The 20,253-nt window shown below is 52.7% G+C and overlaps 8 protein-coding genes across 8 annotated transcripts; 2 read left to right on the forward strand and 6 right to left on the reverse strand.

Annotated features, from left to right (window-relative positions):
* Positions 1-2,104: 2,104 nt before the first annotated feature.
* ALTATR162_LOCUS11341 (uncharacterized protein) lies at positions 2,105-3,762 on the forward strand (the record flags this gene model as incomplete). Its single annotated transcript, XM_043318983.1, has 3 exons — positions 2,105-2,164; positions 2,215-3,576; positions 3,631-3,762. 3 exons carry the CDS (start codon positions 2,105-2,107, stop codon positions 3,760-3,762), a joined length of 1,554 nt encoding a protein of 517 aa, XP_043174918.1.
* A 170-nt stretch (positions 3,763-3,932) lies between these two features.
* ALTATR162_LOCUS11342 (uncharacterized protein) lies at positions 3,933-5,626 on the reverse strand (the record flags this gene model as incomplete). The annotated part of the gene is made up of 3 exons (XM_043318984.1): positions 3,933-4,565; positions 4,614-5,215; positions 5,266-5,626. 3 exons carry the CDS (start codon positions 5,624-5,626, stop codon positions 3,933-3,935), a joined length of 1,596 nt encoding a protein of 531 aa, XP_043174919.1.
* Positions 5,627-6,369: 743 nt separating this feature from the next.
* Positions 6,370-8,053, reverse strand: ALTATR162_LOCUS11343 (uncharacterized protein; the record flags this gene model as incomplete). The annotated part of the gene is made up of 3 exons (XM_043318985.1): positions 6,370-7,211; positions 7,258-7,610; positions 7,659-8,053. 3 exons carry the CDS (start codon positions 8,051-8,053, stop codon positions 6,370-6,372), a joined length of 1,590 nt encoding a protein of 529 aa, XP_043174920.1.
* Positions 8,054-9,031: 978 nt separating this feature from the next.
* Positions 9,032-10,354, reverse strand: ALTATR162_LOCUS11344 (uncharacterized protein; the record flags this gene model as incomplete). Its single annotated transcript, XM_043318986.1, has 5 exons — positions 9,032-9,229; positions 9,282-9,554; positions 9,603-10,072; positions 10,134-10,194; positions 10,250-10,354. The coding sequence occupies 5 exons, from the start codon at positions 10,352-10,354 to the stop codon at positions 9,032-9,034; spliced, it is 1,107 nt and encodes a 368-aa protein (XP_043174921.1).
* Positions 10,355-10,834: 480 nt separating this feature from the next.
* On the reverse strand, positions 10,835-12,213 carry ALTATR162_LOCUS11345 (uncharacterized protein; the record flags this gene model as incomplete). Its single annotated transcript, XM_043318987.1, has 4 exons — positions 10,835-10,870; positions 10,920-11,075; positions 11,124-11,897; positions 12,202-12,213. The coding sequence occupies 4 exons, from the start codon at positions 12,211-12,213 to the stop codon at positions 10,835-10,837; spliced, it is 978 nt and encodes a 325-aa protein (XP_043174922.1).
* Positions 12,214-12,882: 669 nt separating this feature from the next.
* ALTATR162_LOCUS11346 (uncharacterized protein) lies at positions 12,883-15,793 on the forward strand (the record flags this gene model as incomplete). Its single annotated transcript, XM_043318988.1, has 6 exons — positions 12,883-12,918; positions 12,975-13,067; positions 13,120-13,205; positions 13,261-14,406; positions 14,454-14,574; positions 14,624-15,793. 6 exons carry the CDS (start codon positions 12,883-12,885, stop codon positions 15,791-15,793), a joined length of 2,652 nt encoding a protein of 883 aa, XP_043174923.1.
* Positions 15,794-16,221: 428 nt separating this feature from the next.
* Positions 16,222-17,331, reverse strand: ALTATR162_LOCUS11347 (uncharacterized protein; the record flags this gene model as incomplete). The annotated part of the gene is made up of 1 exon (XM_043318989.1): positions 16,222-17,331. One exon carries the CDS (start codon positions 17,329-17,331, stop codon positions 16,222-16,224), a length of 1,110 nt encoding a protein of 369 aa, XP_043174924.1.
* A 1,219-nt stretch (positions 17,332-18,550) lies between these two features.
* ALTATR162_LOCUS11348 (uncharacterized protein) lies at positions 18,551-20,089 on the reverse strand (the record flags this gene model as incomplete). The annotated part of the gene is made up of 1 exon (XM_043318990.1): positions 18,551-20,089. The coding sequence occupies one exon, from the start codon at positions 20,087-20,089 to the stop codon at positions 18,551-18,553; it is 1,539 nt and encodes a 512-aa protein (XP_043174925.1).
* Positions 20,090-20,253: the final 164 nt, after the last annotated feature.

Genomic DNA, 20,253 nt, shown 5'->3' on the forward strand with positions numbered 1-20,253 from the left:
AAGACTTGTTCTTCTGGTGTGCTATATCCTTCCGTGTCCGCACGGTTTCCGCCCATCGGTTGGACCTTGACGGCAACGTCGCACTGGTTCAGGACAGTGGAGTTGCTGTGTTTGTAGCCCAAGTTGGGGGTATTGACTGGGCCATAATCTAGTGTTTCGTAGGGCTGAGCGGACGTCTTGGTGGCAGTGGGTGAGCCACCCGCACTCGATTCATCCAGCGCAGTTGTCCCATGAGATATACTGACTGAAACAATATCAGAAAGCACGCTTGCTGCTCCCATCGACGATATGGACGCCAAAATCAAACTCATGAATATGGTTCCCGCGACCGCTGTACCCGAATCGAGAAGCGATGCATCGCTCCTCTTGGTTAAGGGACCCGAGTAGGCCTTATGGGGTACTGCAATGAGGACAAGCTAAAAGAGATGCCAGTTTGATATGGGAGAACCCATTATGTTAGTTTAGCGTCGATGACGAGTAAGGTTGATTGAGATTGTACTATAGGCGTTTGTTCGTCTGTGTAGTTTATTTGGTACGGACCAATAACTAAGAATGTAGTACCTCGTGTTTGGAAGATGGTGTATATAGGAAGCTCAAATCAGCGAGAAGAGTTGTGTTTCATGTATAAAGGCTGCCACGAGTCTTTGAATATGACTTCGTGAGACGTGGAAAGGGACTGTTGATGACAGATGTCTACTTGACTCGTACTGTGACAACATCACGCACGTCGCTATGAATCTTCGCTATCCTGTATACAAGAGTCATGACCCTGTACTGGTAGAACATCGGATCAGTTTCCGTCCCAGATTTCATCCAATACCATGCAAATTTTCCACCATCCTGCATCTCGGCTCCAACGGTAACGTCCCCGTCTAGCTCATCGTTCTCTCAGACCTCAAACCACTTGAGCAGCTCGACATTACATTCCTAAACCCACCAACAAGATCTTCAGCGCATACATTCAGTGCTCGTAGTGGTGTAGTTTAGAAAGAGGCCATACGGTTCGCCAAACTCTTCCGCCCTAGACGCAGCCCACTCTCCGGGTCTCTCGGACTCCAAAGATGGGCCTACTTGACAGTGCGCAGCTACAGCGGGTAAGGACTCCTTCCACGAGAGTGCCCTCAAGGCCTGCTTGCGAGCTTGCCATTCTGCGCCAGCCTTTCCGCAGTCATTAGTAGTCTTTCTGAATTATCGTAGTCTGAAATGAATCTCGTGCTGTAATTGTATTGCTTCGTAAGCTTCCTTGAGCACAGTGTTCCCCAAGGATGCCTTCATTCTCTCATGCATCCCGGGAGTATATGTGCTTCATAAATGGAGCCCAAGAAGCGACGAAGACATAGTGAAAACAGTTTCGAGGAATCTTGTGTAGGAGCCCTTGTTGAGCACTCATTGGAACCAAGACTACGACTACAGATGGAACGATGGAATGACAAGGAAACGGCATGGGGAGAGCATGCTGGAAAGACTTGGCGTCGATAAGTCTAAGACTGCGCTTGTTTATAGTGCATGTAAGTCAATCAGAATAGACAAGAGCGGAATGTTACTCCTTAACTCGCTAGAGGCATGCCACATCGCATTCTCTCGACATGTTCATTTCACTTGCCTGTTTATAGGCGATCGCGCTTCGACTACGGGAGAAGTCTAATACAACAACCACAGACCGTTGGAATGGTGAACGGGTTACAAGAGACAGCTTTGCGTCAGACATGAAGGTCATACGTGGCTGGTGTAAATGTGGAAAAGAAGAGAGATCCACAGCATTACTGATTGATGTCAATGTTCCGGGCGGCGAGGAAAACATAGCCGCGCCTTGCCTGAGTCAGCCACCCTCACCCAATCAACATCCAGTACTTGACATCTCCGCTTTCCAGACCCTCGATTTTCCTCCACATTCCGCGTCGGCGCTGTTCCGCCCTCCCGCTTGAAGATGCCGACGCAACCCATACTAAAGCTTCCCGAGGCTGCGACGATACTTGAATGTATAGAGTTCAGAGGGCGGAACATCCCTCCCCACGGTCACTTGTATAATCCTCTCCAGTCTGTAGATTGAGCGCTGTATAACATAGTCTGGAAGTGTGTGCACCTGTACCCAGTCCAGCACAGCATGCCGTCGATATCCCTCACCCTTCGCACAGCGCGAACCTTTTCGCGAAGCACGACAAAGGTCATTCCATATCCCTGGAATCATTTTTAAGCTGTTACTAACATCAGCAGACATATCTTAACCTCTCACGCTCCTTCTCATCATCTCTCCGCCGCAATGAGATCAACAAGGTCTACCCAAGTGCCGCAGCGGCCATCGAAGACATGTCCTCCAACAGCACGCTGTTGTGCGGAGGCTTCGGTCTTTCAGGCGTCCCAGATACACTCATCCACCAGGTGAAAAGTACACCACAAATCACAGGCCTAACTGCCGTGTCCAACAATGCCGGCGTAGTTGGAGGGGGTCTAGGCCTACTGCTAGAAAGCAAGCAGGTCAAGAAGATGATTGCAAGCTACGTGGGCGAGAACAAGGTCCTCGAACAGATGTATCTCACTGGTGAGCTGGAGCTGGAACTCACACCCCAAGGCACATTAGCAGAAAGGTGTAGAGCAGGCGGTGCCGGAATCCCAGCATTCTACACACCCGCTGCTTTTGGCACAGTTGTGCAAACTGGAGAGCTAGCACTCAAGCACAACAGTGACGGCAGCGTAGCGCAATACTCGACCCCCCGCGACGTCAAAGTATTTGCCGGCAAGAGCTATGTAATGGAAGAGAGCATCAAAGGCGACTACGCCTTCATCAAAGCCTACAAAGCCGACCGCCTCGGCAACGTCCAATTCCGCTTTTCGGCCCAAAACTTCAACGGTGCCATGGCGCGCAACGCCAAAGTAACCATTGTAGAAGCCGAGCACATTGTCGAAGTCGGCGACATCCCTCCCAACGCCGTCCACGTCCCAGGCATCTACGTCGACCGCGTAATCCAATCGACGGCGGAAAAGAAGATTGAAAAAGTCGTCAACGCAAAGGACCCCCAGGAAGCAGTTTCTGCCCTGGGCGCCGGCGACGCAGCATCGAAACGCGAACGCATCGTCCGCCGCGCAGCCAAGGAGTTCAAAAATGGCATGTACGCTAACCTGGGTATCGGCATGCCCATGCTCGCCCCTTCCTTTGTCGACCCTTCGGTCGAGGTCCAACTCCAATCTGAGAACGGCATCTTGGGTCTCGGCCCTTACCCGCAAAAGGGACTGGAAGATCCTGATCTCATCAATGCGGGTAAAGAAACGGTTACCCTTCTCCCTGGTGCATCGTGTTTTGGTTCAGAAGAGAGTTTCGGTATGATTCGCGCTGGAAAGATCAACCTGACCATTCTCGGTGCTATGCAGGTTTCCGCCAGGGGCGACCTGGCGAATTGGATGTTGCCAGGCAAGGTCAAGGGCTTTGGTGGTGCTATGGATTTGGTGTCTAACCCGCAGGCTACCAAGGTTGTTGTTACTATGGAACATACGGATAAGAAGGGGAGGCCGAAGATTCTTAAGCAGTGCGAGTTTCCGCTTACGGGTAAGGCGTGTGTTAGTCGGATTATCACGGATCTGGTAAGTTACCTCTTTTCGATTAGACCACTGGCACAGGAAACTAACGTTTGGTAGTGTGTGTTCGATGTCGACTTTACAGAGGGTCTGACGCTCATTGAGCTTGCGGATGGTGTTACTGTGGACGAAGTGCGGTCGAAAACTGGTGCTGACTTTAAGGAAGCGGCTGAGATCAAGCCTATGCTGTAGAGAATCCAACTGGTGCTATACGCGTAGTCCTAAAATTTGCACAATACCAATGTTTCTTCTTGCACAGATGATGCATATCTATTCCTACAAACCCAGGTGCGCTATGAAATGTTGACAACAAACTTGATCCGATGACAATGTGAATGCTACAATCATCATGCAAAAGCAACCTACTCCGTCCTCGTCTTAATGCTGCCACTGGAACCATCAGTCGCAGGATCATACTCGCCGCCGGTTTTCAAAGTACGACTCCTCGCGGGCAGCACAGTAGGATTAGCCTCCTTCAACGGGTCGCCCTCAGCAGCCTCAACATCGCTATCCTCGCCATCAATACCCGCCTCACGCCTCATTCTCTGCCTTTCCAACCACTCCTCATCATCCTCATCCTCACTGTCCTCATCGCCAACAACACCGTATCTGCCCTCACTTCCACTGCCACTTCCATGCTCAGGATCCTTGATAAAGCTATCGATGATCCAGTACTGCAGCGCATTCATAATCAAGGGGAAGATGAACATGACGAAAGTGATTTGTAGCGCCGTGTTTCCTTCGGTCCAGCGGAGTGCCCAGTCTCCTACCCATGCGATCCAGGGCAGGAAAGCGAAGATGGCAAGGACGCAGAGTTTCATGCCGATGAGGCCGAGGAAGTAAATTATGGACTGCTTGAGCCACCAGGTTGCGCGTGGGGGCTGGCCGTAGTTGCCACTACGAATGGATTCTGGGGGGTTGGCAAGCGGCGTTTTGGCGAATGCAGCGTGGAGGATCTTGAGGAGGAGTACGAGGATGGGGATACCAATGGTGGTCTGGAATTGTTAGTTGCGGGATACAGAGGCCTGTGAGAATGTACATACATCAATAGCTAGGTTAAGGAGGTAGAATGAACATGGGTTCGGTTGATCACCTTCTTCGTTCGTTCCAGCATATTGCGTGGTCGCGCTTGTCGTCGCTGCTACGTCGAATTTACCGGAAGACAACATGGACATTAGGACGTTTGCCAGATGTAACAGAACAGAGCCGAAAACCTGCTTGGACACATCGAAGAACCAGATCTTCATCGGCCTTCGTGGAGACTCTCTCAGTCTCTTGACTGCGAGAGAGGATACTGCGAGAAGTCCGAGAGCACCCTGCACAAGCAAGGCAAAGTTCCCAAGGAGATTGCACTCGCCCTTGCCACTCTCGCCATCTGTTGGGCTTCCTTGCGCTTCGGCGATTTTACTAGGCTCAGCAGCAGGTGCTGCAGTCTTCTCAGGCTTGGCCTCTGCAGGCACGGCTTCGGATGACTGTGTGGAGGTAGGTCTCGCGACATTTTCGGGCGTGGCTTCTTCGTCGTTGGAGTTGACGTTATCATCCGTAACGGCAGTCGTTGATTTCGCGGGAGCAGGTGGCGCAGGTTCAACAGGCTTCGCGGGTTCCGCCTCTACACCATCGATGCCCATGAGCTCCGTCTCAAAAACTGCATCCACGGTTAGACAGTCCCAGACTGGCGTCACTAGCCAAACATACTCAACGTCGATCCCGCAGGAATCTTGGTGCCCATAGCGCGGTTTCCGTAGGCCAGATTGGGTGGGATAGTCAACTTCCTTCCTTCTCCTATACACATATCTAACAATCCCTGATCCCAGCCTTTGATGACCTGGCCCTTGCCAATCGTGAAGCTGAATGGCGTCCCTCGGTCATAGCTCGAGTCGAACTTGCTGCCATCGCTCTGCAGCGTGCCCTTGTACATCATAGACACGGTGTCGCCCTTTTGAGTCTTGCGCGTACATTCGGCCGGTTTCGTGACTTGGACTTCGAGATCCTGCGCAAGGGCGAGCGAAGGCAACAGCGCCAACGGGAGCGCCAGGAGCGTGGTGAGGGGCCGCATGGCGGCAGTAAAGCGACGTGATGTCGCGGTCAAAGAGGGAAAGCGAAGGCGGTGCTGCGCGTGTCTCGGGAGGCAGAGAGACGGCGGTAGATTGGTGCACGTGGGCAATCAGTACTACTTAAAACCACGACGAAGCTTACTGCCGGGCTTTCGGGGCTTCTGAAACCTGCGTTATGCGAAACGGGGTGCTGCACGCTTACAAGTCGGACGTTTGCCCGAAATAGAATGCCGTGGGCAAACGGCGAGAGAAGGAGAGAAGGGGTGAAGGCGGACTGACGCTCAACGCCAGATGTACATGTGCTTGTGCAGGTGGAAGTGGCAGCTGTTCTTGACGTGCATGACCCTGGTGAGGCAACTGCGGCCAAGGCTCATGTCTAGACCGTAATTCCGCGGCTCTATGGCGATCACCGAAGTGTCTCCACTGTGGTTGATTGGTCTCTATACTGAGCTACCACATGCACTACAACACGTCGAACCGTACAAACTTGTTCGTGGCTAATCATCACTTGCCCAATACGACCAGGATAAAAAATCAAGTTTCCAAACATGTGAAATAGTTATTGGTGGTACATAGCGAATGTGGTTCAGATGCAATCTCAAGGAAAGGGTATAGTGATCCCACAGCGGCAGTTGCACGCTCGCCTTCCACTACCCGTGTGTCCCAAACGCCTATGATGCTACAAAATACGATAAAATACCCAATGCAAACGCTGAAATCCAAATGATTGCTACACATTTGTATGCTACTCAGTGTCCCGCGCTGTTTTGATCGGGCTTGCTCTCGCTGGGGTTTCAGTTACTGATGCCCCACTCAGTCCGGGCGCAAGTTGGAGACTGTTGCGTACAATGCCTTGTCCTGGTCGCACAACGACGCTACCTCTTCTGTCGCGCTCCAACGGGTCTACGGTATTGACAGGCGCATATACCTCCTGATTCTGGAGATGCGCGTTCATGCGAGCTTCCTCTCTCATCTTCTTGATCTTCATGTAGTTGTATGCCGCGATACTGCCGATCGTGACGACGAGCCCCGTCAGGTTGATAGGCGTTAGAGGGTCCTTAAAAACGAGATTTGCGGTTCCGATGGTAACTACTTCTTTGAAAATGCCACAAATGCTAAGCGTGACGACTGAAGTGCGCTTTAGCAGAGCGAACTCGGACGAAGTCATGAGGAAGGCCAGGACTCCTGGGAACAAAAGAATGCCAATGCCGAGGCCAGTGCCCTTGGTTTCGAATAGGTGTGAAAGACCCTCCATGAGCGCGGAGAAGCCTTCCACGGGTATCGCGAGAATAAGTATGCTGATGAACATGACGGGTGCGAGGAAAAAGATGGAGGAAAATGGGTTCGCCGTGGCAGGGTTGCGTAGGAGCAGAATCTGGGTCAAGGACCAGCGGAAGCCGGATGAGCAGGCTGAGACCATGACGAGAATGAAGCCGAGTGTGTGAAAGGCAGCCTCGCCGGCTACCATCATGACGACACCGGTGGTCATGATGAGGATAATGAATACGAGTCGCCAGGAGGGCTGTTCGAGGCGGAAGAGGAAGGCGAAGATGAGGACAAAGCCGAGTGCAGATGACTTACACATAGCTGTCGTTGTTAGCCGTGTTTTCAGAAATGAGGTTTCATCCCTTACTGAAAAATGTCAACGAGATGAACTTCAAGCTCGTGTTGCCCAAGCCGATATCCATGCCAGTGGCTGCACCACACGGACCGAGTCTGCTAAAGTAGAACCACTTGGTCATGAGCGGCTTCTTTGGGTCCAGGGGCTCTACGCGCGCGCCGGCAGCGTGAGGGTTGAGGGAATCGTGTCGAGGTCGGAAGGAGGGTATCAGGAATAGAACGAGCGATGCGAGCGTGAATTGGACAATCATATGCAGACATGTCGTGAATAGCGGGAATGGGAAAATATTCTTGGTCTCGCCGTCGCCCTTGGCTTCTTTGAACATCCATTTGTTGTAGACAGATATCGATATGGAAAAGAGGTACCTAGACAAATTAGTTCAGTTGGAGACGATGTTGTGTGTGATATCCTACCATAAACAAATGAGAACTCCATTGACCAGCATCGATCTGAGTAGGTTCTGGTCGGCTAGCTTCTTCTCCTCCTTTGTATATGTATCGTCTGGAATGATGCGCTGGTCGAGCAACGTGTTCCTCCTCTTTCTTCTCCGACGTCTCCGCCTGTCTCTCTTGGTGAGGCCCGTCTCCTCGTCATCTTCGAGCCCGTCTGCGCTCATGTCGTCGAGCTCGGCGTCGTCGCTGTCAGACTCTGAATCGGAATGGTCGGCACCCGACGAGGTTTCTTCTCCTTCTTCAGCAATGTGGTCGGAACGGTGCCGTCGATGCTTCTTCAAGTCTGTCTTAGTGGGGAGGGTAGCGCCAGCGAGCGAGGAGGAACGTCTTCGAGCTGCCGTCTGCTCATCCGTCATGGTAGGGGTGGGTGGATGGATGAGTTTCGCGATGTTGGTGCGTGGTTGCGAGACTCTGGGACCTTCATCCGAGCCCAGGTCGGAGAGGGAGCTGGCGGAGGGAAGAGACGGCAAGGTTCTCAGAGGGAATTCATTCCCCGGACTAAGCAGCGGGCCTTGGTGTGTAGCGGTGTCCTGCAACTGCAGCCAGCGAGTTATCCGGGCCCCCTCTGAAGTCATGCTGCTCGACGGCGTGCACCTGATTCGCTTTAGTCTGGCCGCCAAGCCGAGAAGGAGGAAGAGCCGGTTTCCTGCCTAGACTAGCGACGGGCTAGCATCAGGGGCTTAGCGGGAGGATGCGTCAAGGGATGCTTCGACGCGACAGAAACGATGCAGGTACAATTCACCAGACGTGACAATGTAAGCCGTCTGCCGCAGGTACGACGTTTTGATTGTTACGGCCCTGCCATCTGCGACACTGGCTTGGCCGCGAGCTCCGACAGACGACCCAAAGTAGCAGCCAATCATCACCACGTGTCATAGTTAGCGATTAAGCGGGGAAGCTCGCCGCGGGAGATCCACCGCGTGATGAAATATGGAGTCTAGATGTCTTTGCGGAACCGGGTCTGTCCAAACGAGATCCCGACTACAGCACGCAAGCACCTGATATGTATCATAGTATGTAATGTGTGAATGTGCCCCATGTCGGATTGCTCACACGTCTTTACAATCCCTTGGACACCTATTTTTGGGTCTTCAAGGGGTCAGCATGCGCGAGCATACTTTTGAAAAAGCAGAATCACCACGATCCGAATTCCGAGCCCAACGCACTGCGGGCCCTGCATCGGTAAGCCCCGCCCTGCATCCACAACATCCATCAATGGAAAATGCGCCGACGATGCTGCGCCTGCCATGGGAACAACTCCAAGGATATCCAACCTCGAACGCCATCATATGCAAAACCAAACAGATAGACACCATACTCGTTTCCAACGCTGGCTATTGCGCTGTGGGTGGTACAACCGGTGCTGGTGGAAGCTGCTCAATCTGCCGGATCAAGAAGCTCTTCTCGTCGATGAACTGCTCGTCTTCTGTGCGATCGTCTAGAAACGACGGCAGAAATCGTAACAGCTTGTCCCGGTTGCTGATCAGGATTCTTTGCACAGCGACCGATTTATTCGGATTGGCGACAAATACCTGCTTTTGTCAATACATATACACACACACAATCGCATTCATCACCACTAACCTTGAAGACGTGGAAGCCCTCGTAGTTGATCATCTTCCTATCGTCCCGCAGTAGCTTCATGATGATCTTGAGATGCTCCCCAGAATCCACATATTGCGTCATGACGTTGTAGTTTGCCCGGTCGAGCAGGATCTCGCCCAGCAGTTTGATCGACTGGCGCTTCGTCACATAGCTCTCCGACTGAACCAACATCGAGTTGTACTTGGTGAAGAAGGCGTCGAAGTTGGTTTGTAGGAAGGTAGCAACTAGTGGCTTGTGCTTTGTCAAGATTTCCTATCAAGTGTCAGTGGGCACGCTGCTATTCACAACCAGACAACTTACCCTGAAAGTGTTGAATGCGTCAGCGCTAACTTCAAATGCGCCCTTGTCTATCCAGTCAAAGAACTTCCAGAAGACGCCGTTGCCAGAAGATGGTAAATCAGGGTTGACGTTGCCCAAGTCAAGCGTTTTTCCATCCTCCATTGGCTCGTCGTAGAGCAACAGCGCAGCGATTGCATCGTATTTGAGCGCCTCGCGGAGAATGCCACCACAGGGCATGGCGCTTTCTCGCCTATCGTAACCCCGACATAGCGCTATTATGATATCCGGTCGGTATGCGACAACGTGCTCCAATACTTGGGGCGTGGCTTGCCCAGCGGGTTTGTAGCGAAATGCGGTGGAGAAGATGACTTGGGCGTCTTTTCGCGACTCGAACGGAAGCTTGTGTATGTTTATTGCTAGCGCGTAGAGCAGGTCTTCGTTCAGGATGCTCGTAAGGAGCTGGAAGACTGCCTCTGGATTGACTTCGGTGTCTTTGGCATGGTCAGCAGGTTGGCTTGCAGATACATGGTGGAACAAGAAGAATAAACCCACCGGGTGTGCCTTGAAGTCTAATCTTCATCTGCTGCAGGTCCAATGCAAGTCCTTCCTCTAGCTATCACATGTCAGCCATGTCGTCCCAGCGCCTGATGGCAGTCGTCTGGTCGCACCTTGGGGTTGGGCTTGTCCTCCTGCCCGAGCCGCAACGTAAGCTCTTTGATGGAGCGAGTAAGCTCCAGGTTGTTCTTCTGCTTGTTCCGGAACAGGAACGCCATGTTGAGTGGGCTGGCAAGTTTTCTGGGGCGGGGATCGATGTGGGACAGCGGCGGTGTTGTGAGGGGCTGTGACTTGAGGCCAGGGCCGGAAAGCTGCTATCTTGACGGCGACAACATACAGGCGGCTGCAAGAGGGGTAGGCCTTGAAGTCGTTGGGCGGTTATGGGTATACAGGGGGACAGTGCGGTTGTTGCTCTACGTCTACTTTGCCATGGTGATGCTGTTGCTTGTGAATGGCCGAGGATCAACCCTGCGTCACTAGCGCACATTGCGCTGACCTGCACTTCCACTCGCCCACATGATTATTCTAGATTGCAGCTATTCGACCCGTACATCGCTAGAAACACGGTTATATTACTATTTCACTACTATTTACAAATTATGTCATGCACGTGTCAGGCTGCTCAACGCGTGCGGAATTGCCCCGCGCCCCAAGTCGCGTACTAACGCGGATAATCCCCGACGTACGACCTTGTAAAGCTATTCTCCCGACGAAAAGTAGGCATGCTCGAGAACCTGTCATACACAGTTAGCCCATGTCTCCGCGTCTGGCGTGTCATCTTACCTTGGATGCATTCATTCTCGAACCACTCTCATATTTGACTAGATTGCCGACAACATCTCGCTCTACCTCTGAAAGGCTCGGCAGCAACACCGACCAGTCTTGTGGTGGGTATTCGTAGAACTGCACCTTGCCCCAGTCGCGGAAACTTGCTGCTTCCTGCTTTAATCAGTAAGAGTTTAAATCCAGCAAGACACATCAACCCACCGGCCACACATCCAAGTTCGGGGTTCCGAGCTTCTTGAACACGCTCTGTATCAACGCCAAGTCGCTTCCCAGTTCTCCAGAATCGAACAACGTCTCGTGGTGAGGGTCCAGGGCTTCAGCAACTGTGCAACCGGCAGCCCACAGGTCTAAGCTGCAGCCATACTTCTGGTTCCCAAACAGCAGCTCTGGGGGTCGGTAGCAGGTAGTACCAACATCGGTAATCTTCGCGTCCGCCGATTCTGAACCCGGCGCTTCCGGCGCCCATGCGATGCCGAAGTCGGAGAGATATGCTGGCCCGTCGAGTGACTTGAGAAGTATATTGGAAGGCTTGATATCGCGATGGATGATCCCTTTGCTATGGATGTCGGCCAGACCAATGAAGAGGTCTTTCAAGCACGACTTGATCTGGCTCTTGGAGAGCTTCTTGTCCCGCAACAGGTCGCTAAAGTCGTAGCGCACGAATGGGAAGACCAGAACGAAGTGGCTTCCGTTCTCCCGAAAGGTTTCTATCAATGGAATGATCCGCTCTGAAGCCGCCATGGCTAGTATCTTAGCTTCTCGTTGCGAGTCGTGCGGTGGCTCCATCACTGATGGTGTAGTGATCTTCAGAGCCACGACTTTGGTCTTTGAAGACGACGACTCTGCTGGAAAGTAGCTTTCACCGCCGAGCGCAGGCGCCTTGTATATGACAGAGAAGAGACCCTCACGGTGGTAGAGTGCATTCTGATACTTGCCGACGGGCTTTCCGCCCGGTGTTGGGACATAATCTTCGTCCTAGAATACAGATCAGCAAACATGTATACACTTGTTGTGCTGCAACTCCTGACCTCTGGTGTTGGGAAATCGAGCGACGGTCTGGGAAGATTTGTTATCTTGTCATTGCATAGTCTGTCGTAGTCATCCTGCAATATGATCAAAAATGAATTCACAAAGCTCAAGAGATGGTCTGTACCAGAGATCTGGCATCTGCGTAGATGGTCGTCTCAGCTATAGTAGCTTTTTTACGAGCATCGTCTGCAGACAATGATGGGTCCGCTACCTGGTAGGCTGCTGTCCTGCAATACTGTTAGTCCTGGACCACGACATTCATTTCGTGTTGATTGGGCTCATGTGTCTTTTCCATCGCAGGGGTGAATTGCGATCAAGCAAGTATGCCATGCACAAGGTCGGGCCTTGTTCCGTGCAAAGGTGTACCGGGTTTCCCTAGCGCGACAGTATAAACATGTTACTTGCATTTTTGTGACAGCCATCAGGCGAGCAGTGAAGCCCAGGCTCGCTCGCCAGTCCGAGGAAGCCATGTGGCGCGATGGTTTTTTCAAACGCAGGTAGTCAAGACAGGAGTCAAGGTAGGAATCAAGCAGCGGTGTTGTCAAGGCAGGAGAAGAAGAAGAGTCGCCCCGAATCAGAGACGCGACACTACCCAAGCCCACGCGGTCGGTGCCCAAAGACGGGCTGACCGTGCTCACGATATCCCATATTTCATGCAATCGCTTGACACGTCCTGGCGCGCCTCAGGCACCTCTTGAAAGCAGCGATTGGGTCAGGGGAGGCATCTCGAGGTTTAGTCGTTACCAAGGTTACGTCAGACACGCCGGTCCGCGGTCTTGAACTAGGCCAAAAGCGACGAGCCCCAAGCCATGACTGACAGCGCAGTTGTGACAGCTCCACGACACCTGACAAGCTCGCCGAGCTTCCTCTCTATGTAAATATCCCGAACAGCTACTCTGTGGCTGTGCGCCTGTCCCCCGCATACCTCGCCATGGAGCTCCAACGCAAAGAATACCCGGCATTGCTGGTGAGAGCTGTCTCCAAACCCCAGCTATCCGCAACTTCGGCTCACACCATGTATAGACATCGCTTTCGCCCGCCCAAGCCGTGACGGTCCTCGACAGTCGCATGAGACATGTCGGCCAACTCAACAACCACATTGCCGACTGGCTACAGGTGCGTCATCCCCGGGTGTCGCGCATCGTCATAGGTGCTCACCAATGCGCAGGAACGTCGTCGCGTCGAAGAGCAATATGTCCAAGGCCTGCGGAAGCTCGCAAACAGACATCCGCCCGATGAGTCGTCGGATTTGGGGTATGGACTCTGCCCATTCGTCTCATAGCCTGCGAGTTGAGCTAATCCGGGGCAGCATCTTCGCGACGCCATGGCAGAAGATTGTAAGCGCAACCGAATCCGTCGCCCAATCGCACGCGCATCTGGCTACCAAGATCGAAGCCGACGTCGAACGACCCCTGCGCGACTTTACCGCCAGCAACCGAGATGTGCTGGCCATGGGCAACATCCAGGGAAACCTCTCGGCAATCGCAAAAGACATTGACACGGCGCAGAAGAAGCAAGGCAAACTTCGTGATAAGGGAGCGAAGGCCAAAGCGTCCGCCGTCGCCGATGCCGTACAGGATATCGAAAAGGCTGAGTTGCAATGGGACTCGCAAGCACCCTACGTCTTCGAACAGCTACAGGCCATTGACGAGACCCGCCTGAACCACCTGCGTGATGTGCTCACGCAATTCCAAACCCACGAAGTCGACCAGGTAGAGCGCAGCAGGACCACGGCTGAAGAGACGTTGAACGCCATGTTGAACATTGAAACGGCCGATGAAATACAAACCTGGGCATTGAGGATGCGGAGTGGGGATGCACCGCAACCTTCGCGGAAGCCGAGCAACCCAGGAACTCCTTCGAGAAGCCTGGCACCGCCTCCTGTCCCAACATCACCCCCTGCGGCAGACGACAACAGGAGCCAGAAGAGTGGCTCTGTGGAGAAACACAGCTCCAATCCTCTCAAGCGGTTTGGGACCGTACTAGGGCGACGGAGACAGAGTGCACACCCATACGGCAGGGCGACATCACCAGACCGAAACTCTTCATCAAACCTTGGTTCGGTATTCGGTGGATTTGGCAAGGGCAAAGCGAAAGACCGTGACAACCAGGGCTCCTCATTAAGCGCTACTGCAGAACGCCCAACATCGCCCCTACGACGCCTCTCGCAGCGACCCACTACTTCCCAGAGATCCGACTCCCCAAGCCTCACCCGCCAGGCCAGCACCGAGGCTGCCCCAAACGGTACCATACCTGAGTCGCCCGCCGAGACAGATGCGCCAGGTGCCGTCAATGGAACCGCGCCTGCTCAAGATTCTATACCAGAGCTCAAGGAACCCCTGCCACCGCCTCCGGTCATAGAGACGCAGCCAGAACCCGAAAAGGATGCCGAAGGTTTCTCTGTGCCCCCATCCGCTCTTGATGCCATCTCGGAAGCCGAGAGGGAAGCAGGATTGTAAGATTGTACTCTATTCGAAAGTCTAACCGGCTAACCAAGATTAGGGCGCAAAATGAGGGTAATCCCCCTCCCCAGTTCAAACTTGACATCAAGAACGCTCCTATTCAAGAAGAAGATGGTGATGCTGATGCGGCTACTGCCAATCTGGTCAACACTCTGCGCGCAGTAAGTAGTATCGAAAATTTCTAGGAAACACATACTAAAATATGAACAGCAAGCCGCACAGCCGAAGCGGTCAAGCACCTTGCGTGGTCGCCGAGATGTTCGTAACACGATATTCGTACCAAACCCTGCAACACCAGAACTTCAAAGCATAGGCGAGGTGCCTCCACTCCCAACGGGTGACTCTGGCCTTGCTTCTGGTCCTGGTTCAGCAACGTTCCCTACCCCCGCGATTCCTCCTCAACCTACTTCTCCAGCTTTTAAGCCTCCACATCGGTCGTTGCTGTCGGAAGACCATGCTGCATCGGACACACAATCCATCCGATCGGGCCGATCGCTAAGTAGCTCCGCTAGTACCACGATCAGGCATCCGGACCTGCATGAACCGGGGCTCAATGCGTCGTTAGTGGAGACAGTCAGCGCTTGGTTCGAGCAGGGTAACGTTACCAAGGCCATGGTAATCGGACAGGTTGCGCTTGCGTACAACCCTGTCGATATCTCTGCTGGTCCTTTTGGCACTGAGAGCATACGTCTGGAGAACTTCCCCGTACTCGAAAAGGTAGCACCTAACCCTGCCTTCATCGAGCAGTCGACAGATAGCCCAGGTAACTACACCGTGGATCTGTCGAAGATTATGAAGACGTCGGTTGCATTCCACTATCAACTACACATCGAAGACAGCAACATCGGCTCGCTCCCGCCAATTATTCTATCGCCAGCCTGGAAATCAGAACCGACACAAACGTCTGCCATTCTCAACTACTCTCTGAACCCTAGATTCGAGCTTGGTGGTGCGACAAGCATCACCATTCGCAACCTCGTCCTTGTGATCCGACTTGAGCCTGGATCAAAAGCGACATCTTGCCAGTCGAAACCCACTGGCACTTTCTCGCGCGACAAAGGACTCATCTATTGGCGCCTAGGCGACGTTACCCTTTTCAAAGACTCAGCTCCACAAACACTCCGAGCACGCTTCGTTACCGACGGTCAAGCCAAACCGGGCAACACAGAAGCCCGCTGGGAGATCAACGACGAGCAGTCATTGACTCTCGGCAGCGGCCTAGGCGTCAGCATGAGCGCCCCCCTCAACGCTAAGAAAGACGACGGGGAAGCTGATCCGTTTGCCGATATTGATGAGAATGCGCCGGCTAGTCCGGCGATTGAATGGAAGCCTGTGGCTTCTGTCAAGAAGATCACTAGTGGAACATACTTGGGTGTTTAGATAGGGAATGACGTTGGTTTGGATAATAGATAGATGGAGAAAGAGTAGGAAATAAGGATAAGCTTTAATAGGAAGTGTAGACGCAGTACGAAGATGTTAATCACCCCAATCTGCCTAAACTATGATGTCTCCTAGTTGCTTGTGGTTCTGGCTCTCTTTTCCTTTCTCTTGTAGGTGTGTTTTGTACTGGAATATGTTTTTGCCTTGGATTGAGTGTCTTTTCTTTCCTGACCTTTCCCCACTCTGGGTATTTTAGTATCCTTTTCAGGGAAGCACCGAACAACGACAATGAGACAAGCGATGGAAGCATTCAAGACTGGTAGTCGTGATTGATTGACTAACCCTCAAAAGCTCAGGTCAAATGCTAACACGACGCTGATACCAAAGTAGAAGAACAAATTCTAGTTCGGCCCAAATCGGCTCCGCTACTACACTGCCGCAATGACTCCCCCATGAAACTTGACCTGTTCCGGTGGTTGCACCTCAGGTTCGTCAATCTTCCACATCTTGCCATACTCCCTCCACGACTTCACAAAAACCCTGAATATCATTACAACCACAACATAGCGGACGACCTCCCAGAATCGTGGGGCCCAGGGATGCAACTCCCATGTTGCAACCGCCGCCGTTGCCATGACGCACGTAGAGATCATAAAGATCTGGCGCGATTTCGATGCCGTACGGAAAAGATGGTGCGGTGACGCAAAGGTGAAGAGGTGGCGTGTAGCCGAGTGTTTGGATATCGGGACTATACTCTTCATGTCGACAAGAGAGTCTGCGACAGCGTCGTCAAAGTACACGTGTGTATGCATGCGTGTAAATGTGTATACGGTCAGACTGAGGAACAAGAGCACGGTCAGGATCTCCGAGTTGTTGATGTAAGCAGTGTACGGGGCGTCGACGTGAAAGTATCGCAACCAGATGACGTGAATAGTGTTGTCAATCAGGTGGATGTACGATAAACGGACGGCGATGTCGCGCCAGGGTCGGAACATGAGACTGTAGGGACTGTACAGCATGTCTTCTGAATCGTCATCTGTCTTCTCGGACGTGAATCTCCATACAGAATTGCCGCTTCGGTCGTGCACGGTGCGGGTGGCTTCATGGAAGTAGTAGTCGTCGTAAAAACCGAGGTAAGTCCAGTTCCAGCATCCGCATTCGACTAGCAGCCATAACCAGCATATTTTGCCTGGCGAGTTGGAGTTCCAGATCAAGCTCGACCAGGTGGGCTGTGTGGTCCAGCCGGAGAATGTAGAGAGACAGCGGATGGTGGTGGTGATAAGGAAGTGAAGCCAGAACGTGACCTGCATCAGACGCAGTGGGCTGTTGCGATAGACGATGAGACCGAACACGAACGTGACGACGAGAAGTGCGTAGAAGGCTGGCCAGCCGCTGTGTGTGGGCGTTTCGAAGACATCCCGGTTATATTGGCAGCCAGGATCGGAAGCTCGCATCTGACCCGACTCCTCCCAGAAGCACACTGCATATGTTTCCTTGTAGTTGTTCGTGAGGAACCTTGCAGCGGCTATCAGCGACATGGTTGGTAACCCAAGGAGGAGTATGATGTGCAGGTTCGGCGAGTTGCAGAGTATCCACCAAAGAGCCTTGCAGACGGAGGTGCATCTGTGCCAGAGATCGCTCGTTCGCGTCATAGCTGTTATGAGCAAGGTAGCCGTGTTGTAAAAGGTGTTCTGTAGAGGTCTGAGTCACTGATAAGAGTAGATTTTATGTGTGAAAGCGACTAGGCTATGAGATCGGTAAGTACGAGACTGTGCTGCGGTACCATGGTTGAGTATTGAAAGGGTAAGCCTGGATATCTTCGCAGAGTTATTGGTTGACGAATAAAACTTCAGACTACCACGAGGATAGTCACGCATCACCAACTTGGGTCTGATTTGAAAGCGCATGGTACGAAACAGTAACCCGGGCTACTATATCATCCGAGCATGTATTGCAGTGCAAAAGCACGCGTTTGATAGGACCAGTGGCCCCCTACAGTCTACGTGCAACAAGCTAGAGTATACCCTAAAGGCATCTACAGTGATTTTGATCGAGACACTTGTAGTGCATAAGATGATGTGCCAGTCCATGGCAGACTACAAGTGTGAGGTACGGTTTAGAAAAAACGGAGTTATCTGTAGCGTGTACGCTTCCGCAATACCCAGTCTGGTAAGGGCGCCCAAACCTACCGTACCAGGAATTACAAATAGGATTTCACCCACCGAGGCTGCCACAAGTAGGGTCTGAAGCCATTCGCCCAATAAACCTAGTTTAAGAACTTGATGAACATGCACATTGCCGCATACACACAAGGAAGAGAATGAAAAAGTGTTTGAGGTAGAATTTAGAAAAGAGCAAGTACGAGAAACACACCTACGCTGATGCTTATTTCGACTTGTGCCGGGCAATCGTCACTGTGAAGGGCAGGTATTGCCGCACTTACCGTAGATCACTACAAGGCAGCTCGAAAGAATAGGTCGAGTAGACTCTGTCACAGCACGACTAGCCTGGACGGGTAGATTCGAACTGTATGCAACATCACAATTGCGTGGCTGGACCAAGAGAGGTGTGCATTAATACGTATATTCCAAACTATGGAGTTATGAGTAAACTTACATTCAACATGAAAAGAAGCCCTTCCTAATTTGCTTGCCCAAATGAGCGCCCTGAAGTGGTGTGTGTCCGATGCAATGTCGGACCAAGTCACCGAGTGCATAGCGTGATCCTGGATTGTCCAAGTTCGCATGGCAGGCGTGCTTACTCCATGCTCTTGGCAAGCGCCCACAAGCTGTCAAGTTTGGCCCTCCCAAGGGTCTCCCGAGCCTCTCCAGCGGTCTCGCAGACTCTTGAGCCCCACTTCCGGAAGGAGCGCTCTTTGATCTCACCCTCGAAGATAAGAATGCACTTGTTGGATGAATGGTCCTTTACGTCGCCAGTATCGGTGACGGGCCTCAGCCACTTTGGATCATGTGCTTGCTTCTCGGCTTGATTCTCCGTAGGTGGCCCATTCTCATGCCACTTGATGCGTTGGAGCATAAGCTTCTTGTACTTATTGATTGCATATGCGCCGCCTTCGACGACCACCAGGTTGAGATCGGGATTGAACAGGGTGATACCAGTGAGTGCATATTCTTTCGCGTTGTTGTCAATCTGGAAGCGATGCTTTCCGTAAGCGAGTGTGTTGATCTTGAAAACGCACATGTAAAGGCCTTTTTGCGCGTCCTTCTCTTGGTTGGCAGCAAGCTTGGCCTGCCGCTCTTCTTTGGTCAACTTCCGGTCTTCATTTGCAGTGATGTGGTCATCGTGACGCTGCTGGATCTGTGATTCGACGAGCATTTCGACTGCAGTAGGATCTGCAATGGCTTGTTCGCCCATGACACGCATCATGTTTCCGCGCTTGACCTTGGGTGGTGGAGGTGGCTCCAAACCGAGACGAATCTTCGCTTGGTGCTCCTTGAGGTCGGCTGCACGGCGCATTCTTCTTAGCTTCTGTGTCTCCTTTGTGGTGAGATACATAGGCTTCACTTGGACTAAACGCTGGTCCTGAGGCGCTTTGAGCAGAGGGGGATGCTGGACATAGAGAGTGATAATGGAATCGTCGGTCTCAACTTTGACCTTGGCTGGATCGTCCATGCAGTCATAGGTAGGCTCGGCCAGAATGCCCTCGTCCCACCATTCTATGTCCGGAGGAGCTTGAATGAGGAAGCCGCGCTCGCTGTTCTCGTCCAGACCAGCACGGCGGGCTTGGATCGCGAGTGTCTTCTTAATCTCTTCTAGGCGACGTTGCGCGCGCAGCTTGGAAGCCTGGTCAAGGTACTTTCCGTGCTCATTGAAGGCTAGAACACGGGGACCTCTCTTCTTGGCAAGGGCAGCAGCCTTGGGGTCAAAGTACGGGTTCTCTAGCTCCTCCTCCTGTTGCTGCTTCTGCTTGGAAGCGGTCGGCTTGGCCTTCGGATCGGCTTTGGGCGTCTCGGAGCGGCGATTGCCCAGTGTTGTCGCAAATCGAGGGCCGGTAGAGTCGGATGTCGGGGCTTTGGCAATTCCTGAGCCTGCCTTGAGCGCTTCCATCCTCGCCTTCATAGCGGCTAGTTTATCCTGAACGGATTCGCTGGAGCCAGCCGACGCCGATGGAGGAGCCGCAGCGGCAGGCGGCTTTGCGAAACGGGCTGCGATCTCAGCGGCCTTTGCCTTGGCCTTTGCCTTTGCGGCTTCGACAGCATCAGAACCTTTTGCGCGCTTAGCGTCCCCGTTCGGGCCCTGGCCGTCGGGATATGGGCGCTTCTCTGCCATGGTCATGATGAAATGTGGAGGATAAAGGAGTGTCGGTCGTGTGATTTGGGAATGCGGAGGTTCGGGGGTGAAAGTCTGGTTGTAATGGCGGGATATCGTCGCTAGATCGCTTTACAGGCTCAAGGCAGTTCACTACATTCGATGCGCGTAAAATGTAGCCGGCGCGACTG

The sequence above is a fragment of the Alternaria atra genome, assembly GCF_907166805.1.
Source record: "Alternaria atra isolate CS162 genome assembly, contig: 35, whole genome shotgun sequence".
NCBI lineage: Eukaryota > Fungi > Ascomycota > Dothideomycetes > Pleosporales > Pleosporaceae > Alternaria > Alternaria atra.